Source organism: Zychaea mexicana, assembly GCF_025766255.1.
Source record: "Zychaea mexicana strain RSA 1403 chromosome Unknown BDB00scaffold_29, whole genome shotgun sequence".
Lineage (NCBI taxonomy): Eukaryota > Fungi > Mucoromycota > Mucoromycetes > Mucorales > Lichtheimiaceae > Zychaea > Zychaea mexicana.
In genome coordinates this window covers 324,468-342,113 of record NW_026516692.1, presented here as the reverse complement: position 1 = coordinate 342,113, position 17,646 = coordinate 324,468, and the positions used below count along the sequence as shown (strand labels likewise).

Here is a 17,646-nt window from a genome sequence, read left to right as displayed (position 1 = left end):
GAGCGAAAGATCATACTAGCAACGCCAGGTCGAAGCCACCAGTTTAGCCATTTTGAAGTATGCGGGAATTCTTTCTCCATTTGAGCGGTTACAACATCAAACATCTGTTCCACCGTCGTCTCATACATGACCCTGGTGTATTCCAAGAATATCTTTCGGCGTTCCACTGGTACAACATCACCTATTTTTTGTATACGTTCAACCGACTGTTTCCAGTGAAAATAGCAACCCTTTAAGTAAGTCTCCCCACTTTTGGCACTGGGAAAAATGTTGCTGAACGCGATAAAAAAGCCGGTTCTTTGCGCTTGGGAAAAGTCCATCATTATCCCGCACATAGATGGTTCACCGTCGTCGTTTTTCTTTACATTCAAAACTTTGAACATTGTCGTGAAGAACGAAACGAAGTTTTTAGTGGTTAAGCCACCAAGAACCGCTTGGAAAACTGGAACATACTTTTCCAGTTTTTCTTGATATATGACAGAGTTGCAGAGGTAATAGCCGTCGCCAAAGCAGGAGTAAATGACATCCATTAGAATTGGTTGGCGGCTGTAGTCAACGTCGTCCAGAATGTACGGCGAAGCGAAAGGAATGCAAAAACTGTCAGGATGGAGGTCGAGTGGTAAACGAAGATAACCAGGATACTCGACATTGAGCTTCATTACTGAAGCAGTTACTGTTTCGATGCTGGGTATACCTTTAGCGTTGAAGCCATTGGCTGCAAGGATGTTGCGGCGGTGATACGCAACTTTACCAGCATGCTGTAAGTCGCTGTCGATCTCGCGCAGAGGTTGTGGTGGGTTCATTGGTCTTTGAGAGCTGGTGCCTATAACAAGAGCCATGGGTCTTTCCTGCGGGGATCGCAAAACTCTCTCGGCAAGTTTGGCGAAGGAGCTCTTACTGATATGAACGGCTTCATATCGACTGTGCGAATGCACACCACAATGTTCGACACTGCCCACACTGCCAACGACCTTGAAGTGCACACGAACCTTACAGGGAATATGTCGCAACTCCGTATCGCACTTGACACACTTCTGCAGCTTGATAAGTGCTTTGGTGCTGGCTGGCTTGACCGGAAGGTTCTTTCGTACACAATCGTCTTTTACACATTGCACGGCACCGAGACAAACCTTCGTGATGCTAACACCGCTTTCAGTTTTCTTTTGATTTTGCTGATGTAGCTGCCAGCCGATGTCAGTGGGTCGCGCATAAGTTTGGTCCGTTTTATGAATTAACGTGACCTGCTCAATCTCATCGCCGTCGATCCATTTTGTAAATTCAGATTTCATGTTGTAGGACATGGTACGTAAAGGTTGATGTACGTAAAAATTGGTGTCAGTGAGTTTGTATGACTAGTGAGTGTAAGTAGTCAAGGAACGCACTCAGAAAAAAGAGACCAGTTTTCCTGCCAGAGCGACTGCTTTTCCTGCAATCGCCGAAAATGGAAGTACGTAAAAGTTCGCACACCTGATCGCGGACATGCAGGATTTCGGATGTTGCGAAGATGAAGAAGGATGGGAAGGTTGAGTTTTGCGGTCAAGATAATGGACGTTGTCATCTGATTGTAAAGAGTCATTATGCCTTGATCAGTGTGTTCCTTGTTTGGCGAAGTCTCACCTTTGTCAGTGCTGGGATTGGTATCCGCTCTTTGATAGGTACAATGCACTCAACTCAGATAAACTAGATTGAAACGAAGCTGACTCAATTGTGATCCATGTTTGAGAGATTATCGATATAGTATATGGACTTCATGCTGTGGTCAATATAGGCTGCAGCCAAGATACACTATGCATGAACTGCTGACTGTTTTTAACGATTTCTATACAGATATCATACAAATAACATTACTTATTTAACGTCAATGTGTGTCCTAAAATATAAAATTACTCTTTATTCATAGTTCGAAAATCACCCTTATAAATTTCCGACATTACCAACGTCGGTAATCATTTATGACCCATTTCCAACACTGTCAGAAAAAGGGGCCATCGGAAATGCCAACACTGCCTAGAAGTGCTTGGGATTATGATGCAGACTGTATGGGCTATGCATTGGCGCACAGTACATGATGAGTCCCCATAAAATCATTAAGTAGCTGATAACTACCTACAAAGTCTTCTCTCCTGCTCCCCTTATTTGTTCCCCCCATCTCATGTCAATTCTACCCACAAAGTTAGGGCTCAGAATCCTTAATAAGTTATACGTTTAAAATTTTAACTTTAATGTTACGTCTCTTGTGAACACTGCGTCTTTGGGGTACATTTTTGCTCGAGACAGGTAGGGGGAGTACTGGGAATTGAAAACCTTGTAGTAGAAAACAGGGAAAAGCACATAGGGAGGGGGATGTAAGTAGCTTCTGATCCAGAGGTTGAAGGAGAAGATATTTGTAGTTGGCACTTTTAGGGAAGAACAAAAGAATAATAATAAAAGAGAAAAAAAATGAAAACAGAATATATTTAGTAGTAGGTAAAAAAAATTACAGTGATATAGTAAATGGGAGAAGGAAAAGAGACAAATACTAGTTACCTACTCTATTGCAGGAGGAGAAGGAGCAATCAACCAAAGCTTATCTAGGTGAAGGGTCAGTGGATTGTTTTAGGTTGCTATGAAGAATAATCAATAATAATAATATAAAACTTTAAATGGTTGATGATAGAAAATCTATTACCCTGTTATAAATCTGCCAAGACAAAAAATTGAGAATTTTTCTATAGAGATTTCTAACTAGTTGCTTTTTCTTTAAACCAACATCAAAAAGCATGTATAATTCAAGACTTGTATACTTTTTAATCTTTATCTTTATTTTATATTTATCTTTTAAATCATATATCTACTAGATGATTTTCAATCATTTAAATCCTTTTCTGTATGATTTCTTTTATTTAATCTTTATTAAAATTATAAATATGTATTAAATTTATTACTTTTAGAAAATATAAAAAAATTCTTTTATTAATTTTTATTATTTTCATTATATATTTACTCCTAAGAATATTTAAAAATAGAAATTTCATTTTGATTTTAAAATTCCATCACTTTATTAAATATAGTATAATAGATTTATCAATATTTATTAGTTATCCCTCTATTAGGGTATTGCAGTGCATCGAGTTCGGTGAGAATTTGGCAGACTGTAGGCCAAATACCAGTTATATAGTGTATGTTGCGCCATTTTGATTTGGGTAGGTGGTTAAAAATATAGGATATAGAGTCCTGATGGTGTAGTTGTAGATTGAGACCAAATTTCCATCGGATCATCGGTTGCTGTTGGGAGGCAAGAAAAATAGGCGCCTTCGATTCTTCCTCTCCTATATCCCTGGTTTACTATGCTGTGGACAAGCTGGTTATGAATTTAGAGGAACTGTAGATCACGATCGCCACAGCATTACAATTACCTTTGAAAAGTGTTATTGTGACTATTCCCACCATGCTCCAACAATGTCGACCTAGATATAACAAAATGCAAGTCCAAGATTTGTTCTATTACGACGCCACAAAACAACATCTAGTACTACAAAATAAAAATAACCCAGCAATAAGGCTGATCCTACTCACTCGATTTACAAATGACCTTGCTGCCTTTCGCTTCATGCTCAAACCTTTCTTTGCCTGTCTATGCCTCCTACCACAACATCTAGGTGGTGGCCATCCAGCAACACTTGGTGAAATTGATTTCACACCAATCAGTCGTCAACTGCTCAACATGCCTGGAGTCACTGATAACGACACCAAAACAGTATTGTACCGTAATTATCACTCGTCTCCACCCAACGCCACCTTGCTCTTCAGTAAACTGGCAACTCTTCTGGCAAACACCTATGGAGCACACCACCAGGAACATCTTCTACTGAATTTTTCATGGGACTCTGCCCACAGCGAGCTTACTCTATCAACACACTACCAATTTCTTACCGAGGCACCTCTGTTCAATCTGCCACCAGGAGGAAGACACCCCCGACCATTTTTTTGATTCAATGCCCTGCCAAACGAGCGGGTTGGATAAATATTTGGCAGTATTTTATGCAAACTGATCCGAATCTAGAATCTACCCTCTCTTTCATCACCACATGCAAGAACCCCTATCACCACTTTACTGCCAAGCACCTACTTGGTTTTCTATCATATATCTTGCTCCAGATATGGCGCGCACACTGGAACCATATTTTCAACAACTTCCCTTTTTCCTCTTCACATGTATCCGCAGATGCCATACATGCGATACAGACTTATATGGACCTTTAAAAAATCTACACTAAACCCCCTTCTTGTATATTTTATACGATGTATGTTTCTATTCGCTCATCAGTTTTTGAGGCCAAAGGAACATTACTTCTTTTGAACATGTGACTTGTACTTAAAAAAAATTTCAGAGGCAATTTACCTCTCATACAAAAAAGAAGTTGTAGATTGAGACAATGATGTATGTTGAGATTGAGACAGTGTATTGCGTGTTGTTTCGTGAGATTTGTTTGGTGACATCTTGTGTATTTTTTCTGGCGACTGTATGGTTTGGTAACCATCCAAGGCTCCATCAAATACAACGGCTTCTTTGTAATTGGGAGCCATAAAAGTGGGTCAACACTAAGACTGGGGCGACAGCATCACAGAAGCTTTAATCCAGTAGGAGATGAGCGGGTGATACTGAGCATATCGTTTATATACTGACGGATAATGTTCTTAAAAGTCGTATACTGTATACCTGAGAGTGGGGTTGCAGATTGTTAGATGACAGGTGTTTTTTTTTTCAGTTTACTCCGGTAGCTGGTTACTTGTGCGTCAAGTACTGGTTGTGGAATGGATAAGAAGAGTGCATCATCTGGAAGTTTGGAATGCTCGAAGGAGAAATTTGGCTTGTAGTATAGCTATGCGTTCTAACATGCTTGGTAGCTGAGCGATGTGGCGTATTATCTTCGTTTCTGATGTGGGGTGGGCACCATAGATCGTACGGATGCATGTGTTTTGCACTTTCTCTAGATTGTATAGCTGTTTCTTGCTGAAAGGGATAACGGCAAGGCCATATTTCAATTTCGGTCAGATGAATTGAGCATATAGGCGACTGGCTAAGAGACGTGATAGAACAGATGGATTGAGGTCTATATTGGATGTCCAAGACTCGGCTGTTATCAAGACCAAAGCAGCGAAGACTGGCCCGAATTTGGCCAGCAGGTTGTCGAGCTCGAGATAGTATATAGAGATATTAAAACCTGTGGTTGTCTGATGGGAGCTGGAAACTGCGTGCTGCTGCTGTGATTCTGCATTGTTGCTTTTGGGACGAGACTGGCAGTTGGCGTGCGCGTATACCGGGGGATTTGCCCAGTTGCTGGCGAGGCTGTTTGTTGGTGCGATAGCTGCTGGCGCAGTTGCTGATTCATTGATTCCAATTGTGCTATTTGGGCGTTAGCTGCATTGAGTTCATGTTTCAAGCGTTGTTGTAGCTCTTCATACATGGTCTCATGACGATCCAGACGTTCTTTTGGGTTGTTAGTTCTTTCATTGTTTGTGTCATCAGATCATTCTGTGGGGGTACTACTTCAAATTCCATCATTTCTTGGCAACTGGGTGTTTGTAGGCTGTTTCTGTTGTCCTCGAGCTGATTGAGGACTTGTTGCATTTCATGTGCGGTAAATGTCTTTGTAAAGCTACGACAGCGCAATTTCGGTTGTGGTGGATTGGTGTTCTTAACAGAGCCATGGCCTTGGACCTGATATTTGGAGCATTGTCCGTTGTTGCAGTCGATTGAGTGTTTCTTTTTGTCAAATAGTTTATACAGAGTTTTGAGCGCCTCTGTTGTCAACTGAGGATCTTGCGTTGGTGGCGTGTTGCCAGAAAATATTTCGTTCGTCATATTCAGGGACGTCCGAGACGTTGTTGACAGGCAGGAGGGAGGTTTATATGGGTGATAAGCTGTTGGTTGTATTGGAATTTTGAGGAGGTGATAGAACTTTACTTTTACACACTAGTGGAAAAAGTGAGGAATAGCAGAAAAAGCTCTTCCCAATAAACTACACCATTTCATACAAAAAAAATGTTTATAGAATTTGGCATCAATGTCAATTTACTATATAGGGTATTCCAACATTACACAGATTTCTTTAAATATATATATATATACTACTTATATCCTATATATAGCACGTGCCGTGTTTTCTTTCATATGATCCGAAAATTTTCGCCTCCAATCTCCAAATGTGTCAAACACGACAGGCTCGACGTGGGCACTTTGATAGGTGCAATTTTCGCCGTTTTTTTGGTGCATTGTGGCACGACCAGCAACTGTAGTAACAGTCTAGTAGTTCTTCCCCTCAGATACTCAAAGAAGTAAGCGATAAGCGAAAGTTCCAGTATGTATCTCAGCAATCGGAGCTCCTACTTATAATAAATGGCTTATGCATTTCCGCGCACGAGATGTCGTTGCTGATAGTCGTGCCGATAGAGAAACTAATGCTCAATATCTCGCAAGCCATCGTCAATCCGCGATAAAAGCCTTGATTGGTATACATTCATAAGCGTTATATGTGACGTTTATTTGAATCTCACATTCATATTCTCAACCAGTAGCACTGGCATTGCTAGACGCAATTCGTCTTCCTAAATAGGATGTCCGGTGACACGTCGACGTGTGCTAAATTGAAACGCTACATCCTTTCCGTTCACGGTTTTTCGATGCTGAACAATCACGCAGGCGTATGTGTTTATTTTGCTGGTGTTATGTCCAAAATCCACGGAGTGTATTTCTGTATGTGTATGTTTGAGCATTGGGTATTATTCTCAACATGGTCCATATCACGATTACACATGTGACCATGGGAGAGTTGTACCAGTCAGAACTTGGTTGTCAACAAGTTCACAATTTACGTGCCAATCGGGTGGTACTTGATTCGTCAACTCGATACGTCATGCTTTTTACAAGGAGAAAAAAGGAGAGGGTTCATTTGTTGTGTGCTAGATACCTCTTGAAAGGTAATCAACTAGCTTATTATGTAGAACATTCCGTAGCATTTAACATGGACGATGTAATACACGTTTCCGGAAGCATCAATATGTACTACCGCAGTAGTATAGGCAAATAAAAAATAGACTCATTGTCATTCACAAAAATAAAGACTACTGCAGTAGGTTGTAATAATTTTGATAGACGAAGTATGACACTACAAAATCTAATAGACGCAAGAAAAGGAAAATTTTTATAGGTGTGGTCCTTTAACCTATGATGACATATTACGGCACTATGATATGTGTAACAAGTCACTCTAATAACTAGTACCATAGCCATTTTCTGGTTTTAGAAGACTGGTTTAAAGCACGGACCAAATTCAGGTTTTCGTTTTCTCGCATTAGTACGTTACAAGACAATTAAAATACCAGGCAAAAGGGGCTTCAGTTGATTGCTCTTTTCATGTTCATCACACAGCAAGCGCTTATTTCTTAAACAAGTTGTTTTCTGTAAATATCGGAGCGGCTCGACAAGTGAAGAAAGTCCATGTTATTTGTACAGAGACGCTAAAGTACTAGTGTTGAAATGCTTAATTTTTTTACGTTGGAAAGCATCACGCTGTTATACTGGCGTTGGACATATTTAGCATCAACCAACGTCGCAAATGTTCCCGTGACCACTGTCATCATCGTCCCGCCTCCCCACGTTTTACCGAACTTTTTCGTTGCTTCCAAGTACCGGGGGTTATCGGAGTCGCTCGGACGTATATATAAACAGAAACAAATCCGCGGATCATGAAAACGACGCAAGAAAAAACCGTAAGAAGATGGACCTCTTGTGTCAAGAAAGCTTTGGATTCCAAAAGTAAGCTGTTGTTGGGGAAGAAATACAGTAGAACATGACGGAAAGAAAAGAGAGAGAGATAAGACAAAGAAGGGCGATCGGCCAACTTTGATATAATGAGAGAAAAACCTTATCTCTACAAAAAAAGCGACCAAAGTGAGTCATGACTGACTTATTTAATACTCAGATTCGCTTTCATACTATAGCACTTATACATCACTTTGTATACACATTGGATGACTCACTACTGGTTAGTCATAATGAGCAGTCGATTACTCTTTAGCTCATCGTACATTGCAGTAAATGGTATGGTAAAGAAGTAAACATAGCAACAGTAGCATCCTGTCAAATGAACACACTAACCAGCAGTAGCATAGAAATAAAGGAAACAGCCCTTTCGAAATCCGATTGGTTTGCCCCGTCTGATTCCGGATCTATAAAAACTCTGGTTCCTTGGCTCTTAAATACCTCCGCCTCTTATTTTTCTTTCCTCCTCCTTCCTTTTTCTTCCTTTTTTACAAAAATATCAAAATGTGTGGCATTTTCGCCGTCTACAACTATCAGGGCGATGCTGAAGCCTATCGTCAGCGTGCTTTGTACCTGTCAAAGAAGTAAATATCAAAGAGAAGAAAAAAAAACAAACTTAAAATTTTTGTCAAATATAATTATGTGTGTACCTGCTGACACTCCTTAATTTTTCTTTGTGTCTTTTGCCACCGAAAAGGATCAGACATCGTGGTCCTGATTGGTCTGGCTGCTACACCACCAAGAACCACATTTTCAGCCATGAACGTTTGGCCATTGTTGGTGTTGGTAAGTTTGTAGTACGACTGTGCTAGCAAAAAAAAAAAAAAAGAACAGACAACCGTTAGAATCCGAATCACTTATACACGATCGACTCTTTCCGAAACCGTAAAATTATAGACACTGGTGCCCAGCCCCTTGTCAGCGACGACGAAAACTACGTTCTCTGTGTCAACGGTGAGATCTACAACCACAAGCAGTTGCGTATGAACTTGAAGGAGGAGCACGTCTTCAAGACCCACTCTGACTGTGAAGTCATCATGCACATGGTATGTCTTCTTTTCTTTGGTTTGTTTATATGGTCTTCTGAGGGAAAGACAAAGCGTGGCAATTGGGATCTGATTATGTATTGCCATCCATTGTATGATCCTATATAGTACAAGGAGATGGGTACCGATTTGGTTCAACACTTGGATGGTATGTTCTCGTTTGTCTTGTTGGATGTCAAGCGCAACCGTGTCATCGCTGCTCGTGACCCCATTGGTATCACCACCCTCTACTATGGCTGGAACTCCAAGATGCCTGGTACCGTCTACTTTGCTTCCGAACTCAAGTCACTCAACGAAGACTGTGACAAGATCCTTGCCTTCCCTCCTGGCCACGTCTATGACTCTGAGACCGAACAGACCACCCGCTGGTACCAACCTTCCTGGTATGTGTCTTTCTTTTTTTTTTTCTACAGAAAACCAAACTAGAAGACAGGAGGAGTAGGAATAATTTGCGCATGAAAAGAAGAGAGGACCCTAAACGATTTTAATGGCTGTTATAGGTGGGACGGTGAAAAGGTTCCCTCGACTCCCGTCGACCTCAAACTTTTGCGTGAGACCCTCGAACGTGCTGTCCGCAAGCGATTGATGGCTGAAGTTCCCTACGGTGTCTTGCTTTCGGGTGGTTTGGATTCCAGCTTGATCGCTGCTATTGCTGCTCGTGAGACTGACAAGATTGCCTCTGGCCAGATCTCTCAGAACAACGACGAGGAGCGTTATGATGAGAGTGAGTATTACTGTATTTCTTTCTTCTTGCTGGTCAAACAATGGGGGTGTTTGACAATATGCTGATCTAGTCTGTGTGTAAAAACTATTAGGCGGTCCCACTCTCTGGCCTCGTCTCCACTCATTCTCCATTGGTCTTCCGGGCGCACCCGATTTGATCGCCGCTCGTGAGGTGGCTAAACATCTCAACACCATCCACCATGAATACACCTTCACCATCCAGGAAGCTTTGGATGCCGTCAGCGATGTCATCTACCACTTGGAAACCTACGATGTCACCACCATCCGTGCCTCTACTCCCATGTACTTGCTTTCCCGCAAGATCAAGGCCATGGGTGTCAAGATGGTCTTGTCCGGCGAAGGTGCTGATGAAGTCTTTGGCGGTTACTTGTACTTCCACTCCGCTCCTGACGACAAGTCCTTCCACGCAGAGACCGTCACCCGTGTCAAGAACCTCCACTATGCTGACTGCTTGCGCGCCAACAAGTCTACCATGGCATGGGGTCTTGAAGCCCGCGTTCCTTTCCTCGACAAGCAGCTCCTTGAAGTCGCCATGAACATCGACCCCAAGGATAAGCGCCCTGACAATTCCAAGGGCCGCATGGAGAAATACATCGTCCGTAAGGCTTTCGATACCTCTGATGAGCCTGATGTCAAGCCCTACTTGCCCGATAGCGTCTTGTGGAGACAAAAGGAACAGTTCTCGGACGGTGTCGGTTATTCGTGGATCGACAGCTTGAAGGAAGTCAGCTTGTCCAAGGTCACTGATGAAGAATTCGCCACCGCTGCTCAGAGATGGTCCAAGGATACGCCTACCACCAAGGAAGCATACATGTACCGTGTCATGTTTGAAGACTGGTTCCCTCAAGAGGCTTGCACTGCATCCGTTGTACGATGGATTCCTCGGGCAGACTGGGGCTGTCCTGAAGATCCTTCTGGCCGTGCCCAAAAGGCTCACGATGCCGCATATCAAAAGAAATAATTAAATTTCATCATTATTATACATACTTCTTCCACTCACACCCATCATTTGAATTCGTTTGATATTTGTTTTTTTCTTTATCCTCATCCTTCTCCCACTTCCGTCTCTCATATATAAAAAGTGCTTACAATAAATATAACTCACGGGACAGCAAAAGTATTTATATATATACACACTGTAATCCATACCATTCATTTCCTATATACGTTGTTGATTGAACGTTGAAGCTAATATGTAGATTCTCTATGATAGAGAGATAAAGAGCCACTGCTACCAAGTATGCATTAACAGGTCCGTTTTTCGTGTGTCACATGAAACCAAGAATAAGCCGGCGATGCGCGGGGCGCAGCATGAATGTAAGCGCGCAACAAACCCAACCAACATGACCATTGACGACGAAAACTTTGTTTCTCGATCTCGTTTGGAATTCGGAACTCAACGTGCCGGATTGATTGATGTGCTTCCTTTCAACATTGTCAACAACGTCTTTTCATACCTTGATCAAAGAGATTACTTGACTTGTATGGCAACATGTCGCAGAGGGTACAGCAAAGTTCCCCAGTATGCCAAAGCCGTTGTATGGAAAACGGTACAATTCACAACACGTGATATGTGTCAAAACAACAAGAACAACCATCGTGTGCGCTGCCTTGGAACCCATGTCAAAAAAGCTATTTTTAAAGCATTCAAAAAGGAAGACGAGCTGTATAACGTGATGCGCAAAGTGTTTAACGAATGGGGCTGTATTGAAATCGAATCAATAGGTACAGTATGTTCAATGAGCGTACTATGTTTACATTGCTGATCAATTGCGTTATTAGAGTTTGTGGAGTGTACTGCGGATAATCAAGATAAAATTCATCAACCTGTTACGACAATTTGGATCGTCAGGCCGGCTCACTCGACTGACTATGGAACGTCATGGCTCAAACATTGCACTACTTGATGCACTTGCCGCAAGCCCTCAGTTGACACACTTTATATATCGTCCGGATGCTGCGGCTTGGAAAGAGAAGAGAATATTTGCTCAAGAGCCATCATCAACATTCGCAATCCTCAACCATCACCGTTACGACAATGTTGTTGACAGTGTTTCCATTTTAGCTGTAGTACCACCAAAGACGACGGTTCGATTCGACAGCCTCATCTATTTACTGCTTGACGCACCGATGGACAAGCGAAGGATAAATCCGATCTTACAGCGATGCCCTAACTTACGCTATCTTCTTGGTGCAAGTGACTACATTAGGTTCGAAGAGGATGCCGCTCCTCCTACCGATCTCGACATACTATTCTCATGGTGTCCGAAGCTCATGTACTATATGGATAGCGGGAGTTACTCTGATGATGGCACCATTGAGGACAGTATTCAACGCAGCATCAATAGAAGCCGACCACTAATATTGCGACACCGAGAACGTGATGATGACGAGGGGCTTTTTCATCAACTTGCCATATGTGAGGATCACGCCCCTCACGACCAAACAATGCGACTATTGGCCAAGCACCAACACACGTTGAAATATCTGAATCTTTCACGTTTCAACAAAGAAAATGTTCGTGGTCCCGATTGGTCATCATTTTTCGCACCACTTTGCATGACACAGCTGCGTTCACTGACTCTTACAGACATTACTTGGAATGATCCTGCCGTGCTCTTCACAATGCTTAACCATTGTCCCTGCATCGAAGACATGGTTGTCAAAGTAAAAGACGCTTCTTTATTACCGCTTTCCGTTGAACTGTCAGAGGTGGAGCTCTTGTGTAATCCTTTGCGACAACTGCATATGCTCGAGCTGTCTTTTTTTGGCTTTCGAGATGAACGAGCGAGTATTGCATTTCTGGAACGAGTACCTGCACTGGAAGAACTTACTATGGATTACTCCCTCATGGCAACAAGTTCAATTGCTGCTATCCAGCGTTAAAGCGCTTTGAAAACTTTACAAATCTGCGATATCCGCCAGTACAATGTAAATGGCGGCGGCGACAACAACAATAACGATCAAAGTATCGACAATGATTATGGCGGCCGCGACGACGACGACGACGACGAGAGGGATCATCGAAGCCTTTTTTTATCTCCATTATGTATTGACGAGTTACGGGATCTGGCAAGGAATTTGGAAAATATATATATACTGGAAACGCCAAGCATCGTGATACTCGACCTTCTTGTTGCGATTGCCGATATACCGACACTCAAAAGGCTTGTTATATAATATATATATAATCTTTGAGATGCCTTTACCACGCGATGTTGCTGTCAATGATGAAGAAGAAAAGTTCCTCCGGTTAATTGACGGTTTAAAGCAGAGTGGGGGAGGAGGAATCCAAGAGTTGAGACTCCATGGCACCTGTCATATTTCATGTGCTGCACTGTATGCTTTGGGTGACTTGAAAAATTTGACAAACTTCGGTCTGGGTGTCAATATCCCCGAAGCAGCAGTATCAGAAGCAGCTCTCCTGGAAAATCAACCATTGCAACCTTTCTTTGAGGACCCTGGTTTGCAAGGACTTTTGGCACTACTATCCAAAAAAAGCATCGGCAGGAACAAATTGAACGAGATCAGCTTCTTGAATTATGATGATAATAGCCAATCATTGCCCGTAAGTGGCCGTATCCGATCACTCGTCCGGGAGCACGGTCTTCCCTGGATAGTTGATTGCATTAGTGGGCGCCAGAGCGGTGACGGTTGGTCAGAGGAAGAGTTCAACATTAGGCGTGTACACCATCGATTATCATAAAAAAGCTTAAAGGTTGTTCTCCCCCCCCCACCTATTCATTTTTTTAATAGTCTCCCTCGAACCTTGTACTTATTGTTGCGATCGGAAAGTAATGAAAGTCTGTGCCATTGACGGAAAGAGCCTCTTTGTGATTGTAAGCTAGTTATATCAGCTTCAACAAAATCGCCTGCACGTCGAGAAGGAGGAAGATGTAAAATGCTTATTATAGGTATCATGCTGCAGAATGGTTTATAGAGATATTTCAAAGCTCACATATGCTATTTCGACTCGCTCACATCTGCCGCAATCTGAATGCGAAGGTTATATACGACCAAAAGATTATATGGTTCCAATGCTGCTCGACTATATAGAAGTTCTATGCTGAGCTTCTTACTAACGTTCGATATATAAGTGGTAGCCTACCTATGCACTTATTGCAAAGCAAGCGCTAATGACCGGTCACATGTAGGTCTTTTAATCTATATGGCTTAATGATATAACCAGTGTTGATTTTTCGCCAGGGCGAAAATAGGCGAAAATTGGAGGCGAGAAATCAATTACTTTACTTGGAAATACATATGAAAATCTAAATCTGCTGAAAGGAGGGGGTGAAAAGTGTTGACAATTTGTATTTATAAGATTTGTTTTCTGCTGGGTGCACTTGTATGTCAGGAGTTTCAGCTGTTTCGTCGTTAACTTCACCGTCAAGATCCAAGAATCCCAGGCGAAAATCATGAAGCACTATTTTTCGCCAAGGCGAAAATTGCAGTTGGCGAAATTCGTCAACACTGGATATAACCATACCGAATCTCATGACTCCATTAGGGTTTTACATGCTTAGATTGCCAATGATATAATCCTGTTATTGCATTCCTGGCACTTGATACCACGGCATTTGCATTATCTCTCCAGAAATATCTCTTGGCAACGCTACATTCTCTGTGCCGTCAGTGCTGTTTTCGCATAAGGACTCCTTTATTTACAATCATCAACATCAAACGTCTTCTATACTACTCGTGACACGCGTCTTACTGATGAACGCTAAAAAACACTCATCATCCATGTTTACAGTGGAAAACAAGTAGTAAATATGTAGATACGACGACAAGAGACAGAGTGAAATGTTTTAAGCTATGATACGAATTAAAAAAACACTACGCTACAACTCATACAAAAAAACAAAACCAGGTCTGTATATTTATCTTGTTGTAAAGTTATAATGAATCAATTTGGGTTTGGTATCTTATACTGCCGTACATATCTAGTGTGCGTGATCTTTAACAGCATATTTCGGGCGAGTGTTTCCCAACACGCAGGAACCTTGATCCGGTCTCTTTTTTTTATGTTTAGAGACGAGAGAGATAAATATCGTTTAGTACTTAATCGCCTTCAAATCATTTTAGCGGATAAACAAATGTTAGGAATAGCGGCGACATGATTAGAGAAGTGACAAAATAAAAGGAGAAGTTTAAGAAGAGGAGAAGATAGCAAGGAGTAGTAGTATAGACTCATCCCTCATCAGTTCAGGAATCAGTATTTCGTAGTAGTAGTAGTAGTAGTACTAGTAACTAAAGCTCATCCTCATCCTCATCCTCATCATCATTTCACGTCATGCTGCTTGATTTTTTTTCAATTCAGAAATAAACGACGGCCTCCCCCTTCTTCCTCATTGTTGCTGTTGCTGCTATCGACAGAATAACAATGCATTTTTCCTTTCGGAAACGTTCTGTATTATGCATTGTTTGTACTACGGATGCAGTCCTGGATTTCGTAGAAAGGAGGAGATGTTGCGACATTAGAAGAGGGCAAGACGAGGAGAAGGTAGTAACCCAGAAATATGTACAAACGCTGCATGACGGGGAAGTAGAAAAGTGTAGAAGAAGGAGAGAGAGAGAGAGAGAGAGAGAGAGAAACACAGAATACATACATCATGTCCCCAAGTCAAGAAGAATGATTGGAAATAGAGAGAGACAGACTACAGTTACGAATGTACGTAGTATGCAAAGAGGCGTTGTAACTGCTCTTCGAAACATGTCTTGTACTAGAAACAACATAAGCATAAAAGGGACGACTTGTTGGTAGTCTCAACATGGGATATGGAAACTAGTTATATCACTAGTAGTAAAACATGGTGTGCCACCAGTATAAACGATGTTGTCTTTAAATGCATGGAGGAAAGGATGAAATATCATATCAGCAAAAGCAAGCAAGAAGTGGTATATATTAGGGCGATAATTGTGAAAACAGAGAAAAGTAAACTATGTAGTCCAATGCACAACGTCTAGGAAAAGAAAAGGTTAGAAAGAAAGAAAGAAAGAAAGAAAGGGCACTAAGCGGAAAGTGCAGACATACTACATATCCTATGCGTGTGTAAGCACCTACTACTTCCCCCTTCCTACTCCTTTTCCCTCCTCTTCTTGATCTTAACGTCTAGGAAAAGAGGACCCAATCCATCCATCATCGTCGTGCAGGACTTTCAAGGGTGGCAAGGAAGGGCACATCAAAAAAAAAGCCGCATGCACCTTCTTTCTTACTTACCCGCATGTATCTCTTTTTTCTTTATTGTCTCTTTTTTAGATCATCCTTAAAATAGTGTGGAAATGAAAAAGGATGATCCTACTGTGAAAAAAAAAAAAAAAAAGAAGCACCCAATTGAAAAGAAATTGATAGGCTGCGTCCATCGTTGCAGATTGCAATATATAGAAATTCTGGTTGATTAAAACAAAGATCAAGTTGTTTACATGTGTTTGTTGCAAGTTGTTCGAAAGGAAAACACAATGCCTCTCTCTCTCTCTCTCTCCTAATGCGCATTCACAGAATTAGAGTGTGGTGTCGAGTAGTTTATGCTATGCCCTGCTTTTTGCTAACTATACTACAGACCTGCTTCACTAGGATACTTGCTTTACTAGATTAACAACAACAGGAAGCAACATCTTGTTGTTACTTTTCACTCATTCCCTGTGTAGTGAGTGCCTGCTGCGCTGTCCGACAAGTCTCTCTCCTATTTTCTTTATTCTCCACAAAGCCCCCCCCCCTGCTTCATCCATCCGTCCTGGCTGCCGTGCATGCAAAAAAAAAAAGGAAGAAAAAAACCTATCCAGGAATTATATATTACCCTTCTTTCTTTCATTTTTTTCTTTTTCTCGATCTTTTTTTCTTTCTTTCTTCTCCTCCTCTTCCTTTCCTTTCCTTTATAAATCGAATATAACCCCCCCCCTCACGCGCGTCGATATCAATTCGATCGGCTTTGGGTGATCCTCTTTTCTGTACATCATCAAAACTTCATAGCAACCCGACGAAGCCTTTTCTTTTTTTTTAAAAAGACCAACCAAACGAGCAAAACATGGTCGCCACAAGATTCCTTTGTATTCTTGTCATTGTAGTATGCATTTTCACTCTTCTGGCCGAGTCAGCTCCGGAACATCATCTGGAGAAACGCGGTAGAAAAAGAAAAGGCAAAGGAAAGGGCAAAGGCAAAGGACACCACAAGAAAAAGCATCACCACCATGGTGGTTCGTCTTCTTCTTCCTCCGGCAGCAACAATGGAGATTCTTTGGCAGACTTTTTGGCCGACGTCAGTAGCGCTGTGGACAATGTTGTCGCAGGCGTCTTTCAAGGCTATGGAACATTCTTTCATCCCAAGACCGAAGGTGGAGAACAAGGTGCTTGCAGCGGTATCATTGAGTCAGATAAAAGCAACATTGTCGCCTTGGTAAGTACAAACACACACACACAGAGAGAGAGAGAGAGTGAGTGAGAGTGCTATGTGAATAGAATCGCTCAGTGAATATGACCCTAGAGCACCGACCTGTACGGCCCTACCAACAAAAACAGCCACTGGTGTGGAAAGAAGGTCTTGATCAAAACCGACGATGGCAAAAAGACCACAGCAAAGATTACGGATGCTTGCCCAACCTGCAAAACAAGTAGGTTTATCTTGAACGACTCGCCAAGGAGTTAGTACCCAGTGATACTCATACAATGCCTTTAACATTTAGAATCGTTGGATATGACGCCAGCCGTGTATAATCGCATCGCAGAACCCAAAAAGGGCATTGTTCCTATTAGCTGGTGTGCCTGTGGCACAAAAGGTTGTGATGACGATCAATGCTAGAAAGAACAAGTTATCCATGCAACGTTAAACATAGCAACAAGAGCAGCATTTCTGTTTCTTGTTTCATTTGTTTCTTTTTTTTATTTCCTTCCTTTTGCCATATGTTGTACGATTAGTTTATAACGGTTCTGCCCTTTTTCTCCCAATGAAGCTTCTTTTTTCTACTTTATCATATCCTTAGTCTTTCTGGCTATTCAGAAAGCAACCTCCTCCCCTCTTCTTCTTCTTCTTTATACATCTGTGATTATCTTTT

General features: G+C 41.8%; 6 protein-coding genes across 6 annotated transcripts; 4 read left to right on the top strand and 2 right to left on the bottom strand.

Moving 5' to 3' along the window:
• Nucleotides 1-5,031: 5,031 nt before the first annotated feature.
• On the bottom strand, nucleotides 5,032-5,990 carry BDB00DRAFT_928397 (uncharacterized protein; the record flags this gene model as incomplete). Its single annotated transcript, XM_053128922.1, has 2 exons — nucleotides 5,446-5,990; nucleotides 5,032-5,363 (listed from the first exon to the last, which is right to left on the bottom strand). Exons 1-2 carry the CDS (start codon nucleotides 5,843-5,845, stop codon nucleotides 5,032-5,034), a joined length of 732 nt encoding a protein of 243 aa, XP_052980555.1. The 5' UTR covers nucleotides 5,846-5,990.
• A 1,129-nt stretch (nucleotides 5,991-7,119) lies between these two features.
• BDB00DRAFT_819525 (uncharacterized protein) lies at nucleotides 7,120-8,204 on the bottom strand. The gene is made up of 3 exons (XM_053123241.1): nucleotides 8,141-8,204; nucleotides 7,998-8,024; nucleotides 7,120-7,913 (listed from the first exon to the last, which is right to left on the bottom strand). The coding sequence occupies exons 2-3, from the start codon at nucleotides 8,008-8,010 to the stop codon at nucleotides 7,501-7,503; spliced, it is 426 nt and encodes a 141-aa protein (XP_052980554.1). The 5' UTR covers nucleotides 8,011-8,024; nucleotides 8,141-8,204; the 3' UTR covers nucleotides 7,120-7,500.
• Nucleotides 8,205-10,732, top strand: BDB00DRAFT_819523 (asparagine synthase). Its single transcript, XM_053123240.1, has 6 exons — nucleotides 8,205-8,388; nucleotides 8,502-8,590; nucleotides 8,702-8,850; nucleotides 8,959-9,233; nucleotides 9,351-9,574; nucleotides 9,666-10,732. The coding sequence occupies exons 1-6, from the start codon at nucleotides 8,309-8,311 to the stop codon at nucleotides 10,553-10,555; spliced, it is 1,707 nt and encodes a 568-aa protein (XP_052980553.1). The 5' UTR covers nucleotides 8,205-8,308; the 3' UTR covers nucleotides 10,556-10,732.
• Nucleotides 10,733-10,821: 89 nt separating this feature from the next.
• BDB00DRAFT_903843 (uncharacterized protein) lies at nucleotides 10,822-12,480 on the top strand (the record flags this gene model as incomplete). The annotated part of the gene is made up of 2 exons (XM_053128570.1): nucleotides 10,822-11,319; nucleotides 12,107-12,480. The coding sequence occupies exons 1-2, from the start codon at nucleotides 10,890-10,892 to the stop codon at nucleotides 12,478-12,480; spliced, it is 804 nt and encodes a 267-aa protein (XP_052980552.1). The 5' UTR covers nucleotides 10,822-10,889.
• Nucleotides 12,481-12,518: 38 nt separating this feature from the next.
• BDB00DRAFT_819521 (uncharacterized protein) lies at nucleotides 12,519-13,426 on the top strand. Its single transcript, XM_053123239.1, has one exon. It carries the CDS (start codon nucleotides 12,794-12,796, stop codon nucleotides 13,298-13,300), a length of 507 nt encoding a protein of 168 aa, XP_052980551.1. The 5' UTR covers nucleotides 12,519-12,793; the 3' UTR covers nucleotides 13,301-13,426.
• A 3,196-nt stretch (nucleotides 13,427-16,622) lies between these two features.
• BDB00DRAFT_871609 (uncharacterized protein) lies at nucleotides 16,623-17,393 on the top strand (the record flags this gene model as incomplete). The annotated part of the gene is made up of 3 exons (XM_053126846.1): nucleotides 16,623-16,991; nucleotides 17,079-17,205; nucleotides 17,278-17,393. 3 exons carry the CDS (start codon nucleotides 16,623-16,625, stop codon nucleotides 17,391-17,393), a joined length of 612 nt encoding a protein of 203 aa, XP_052980550.1.
• Nucleotides 17,394-17,646: the final 253 nt, after the last annotated feature.

Bases quoted from the DNA above. Each gene is read 5' to 3' on its own strand.
- BDB00DRAFT_819523 (XM_053123240.1), top strand. From the start codon at position 8,309: ATGTGTGGCATTTTCGCCGTCTACAACTATCAGGGCGATGCTGAAGCC. The intron at 8,851-8,958 runs GTATGTCTTCTT...GATCCTATATAG, and splicing joins GTGAAGTCATCATGCACATG to TACAAGGAGATGGGTACCGA. The intron at 9,575-9,665 runs GTGAGTATTACT...AAAAACTATTAG, and splicing joins CGAGGAGCGTTATGATGAGA to GCGGTCCCACTCTCTGGCCT.
- BDB00DRAFT_819521 (XM_053123239.1), top strand. From the start codon at position 12,794: ATGCCTTTACCACGCGATGTTGCTGTCAATGATGAAGAAGAAAAGTTC.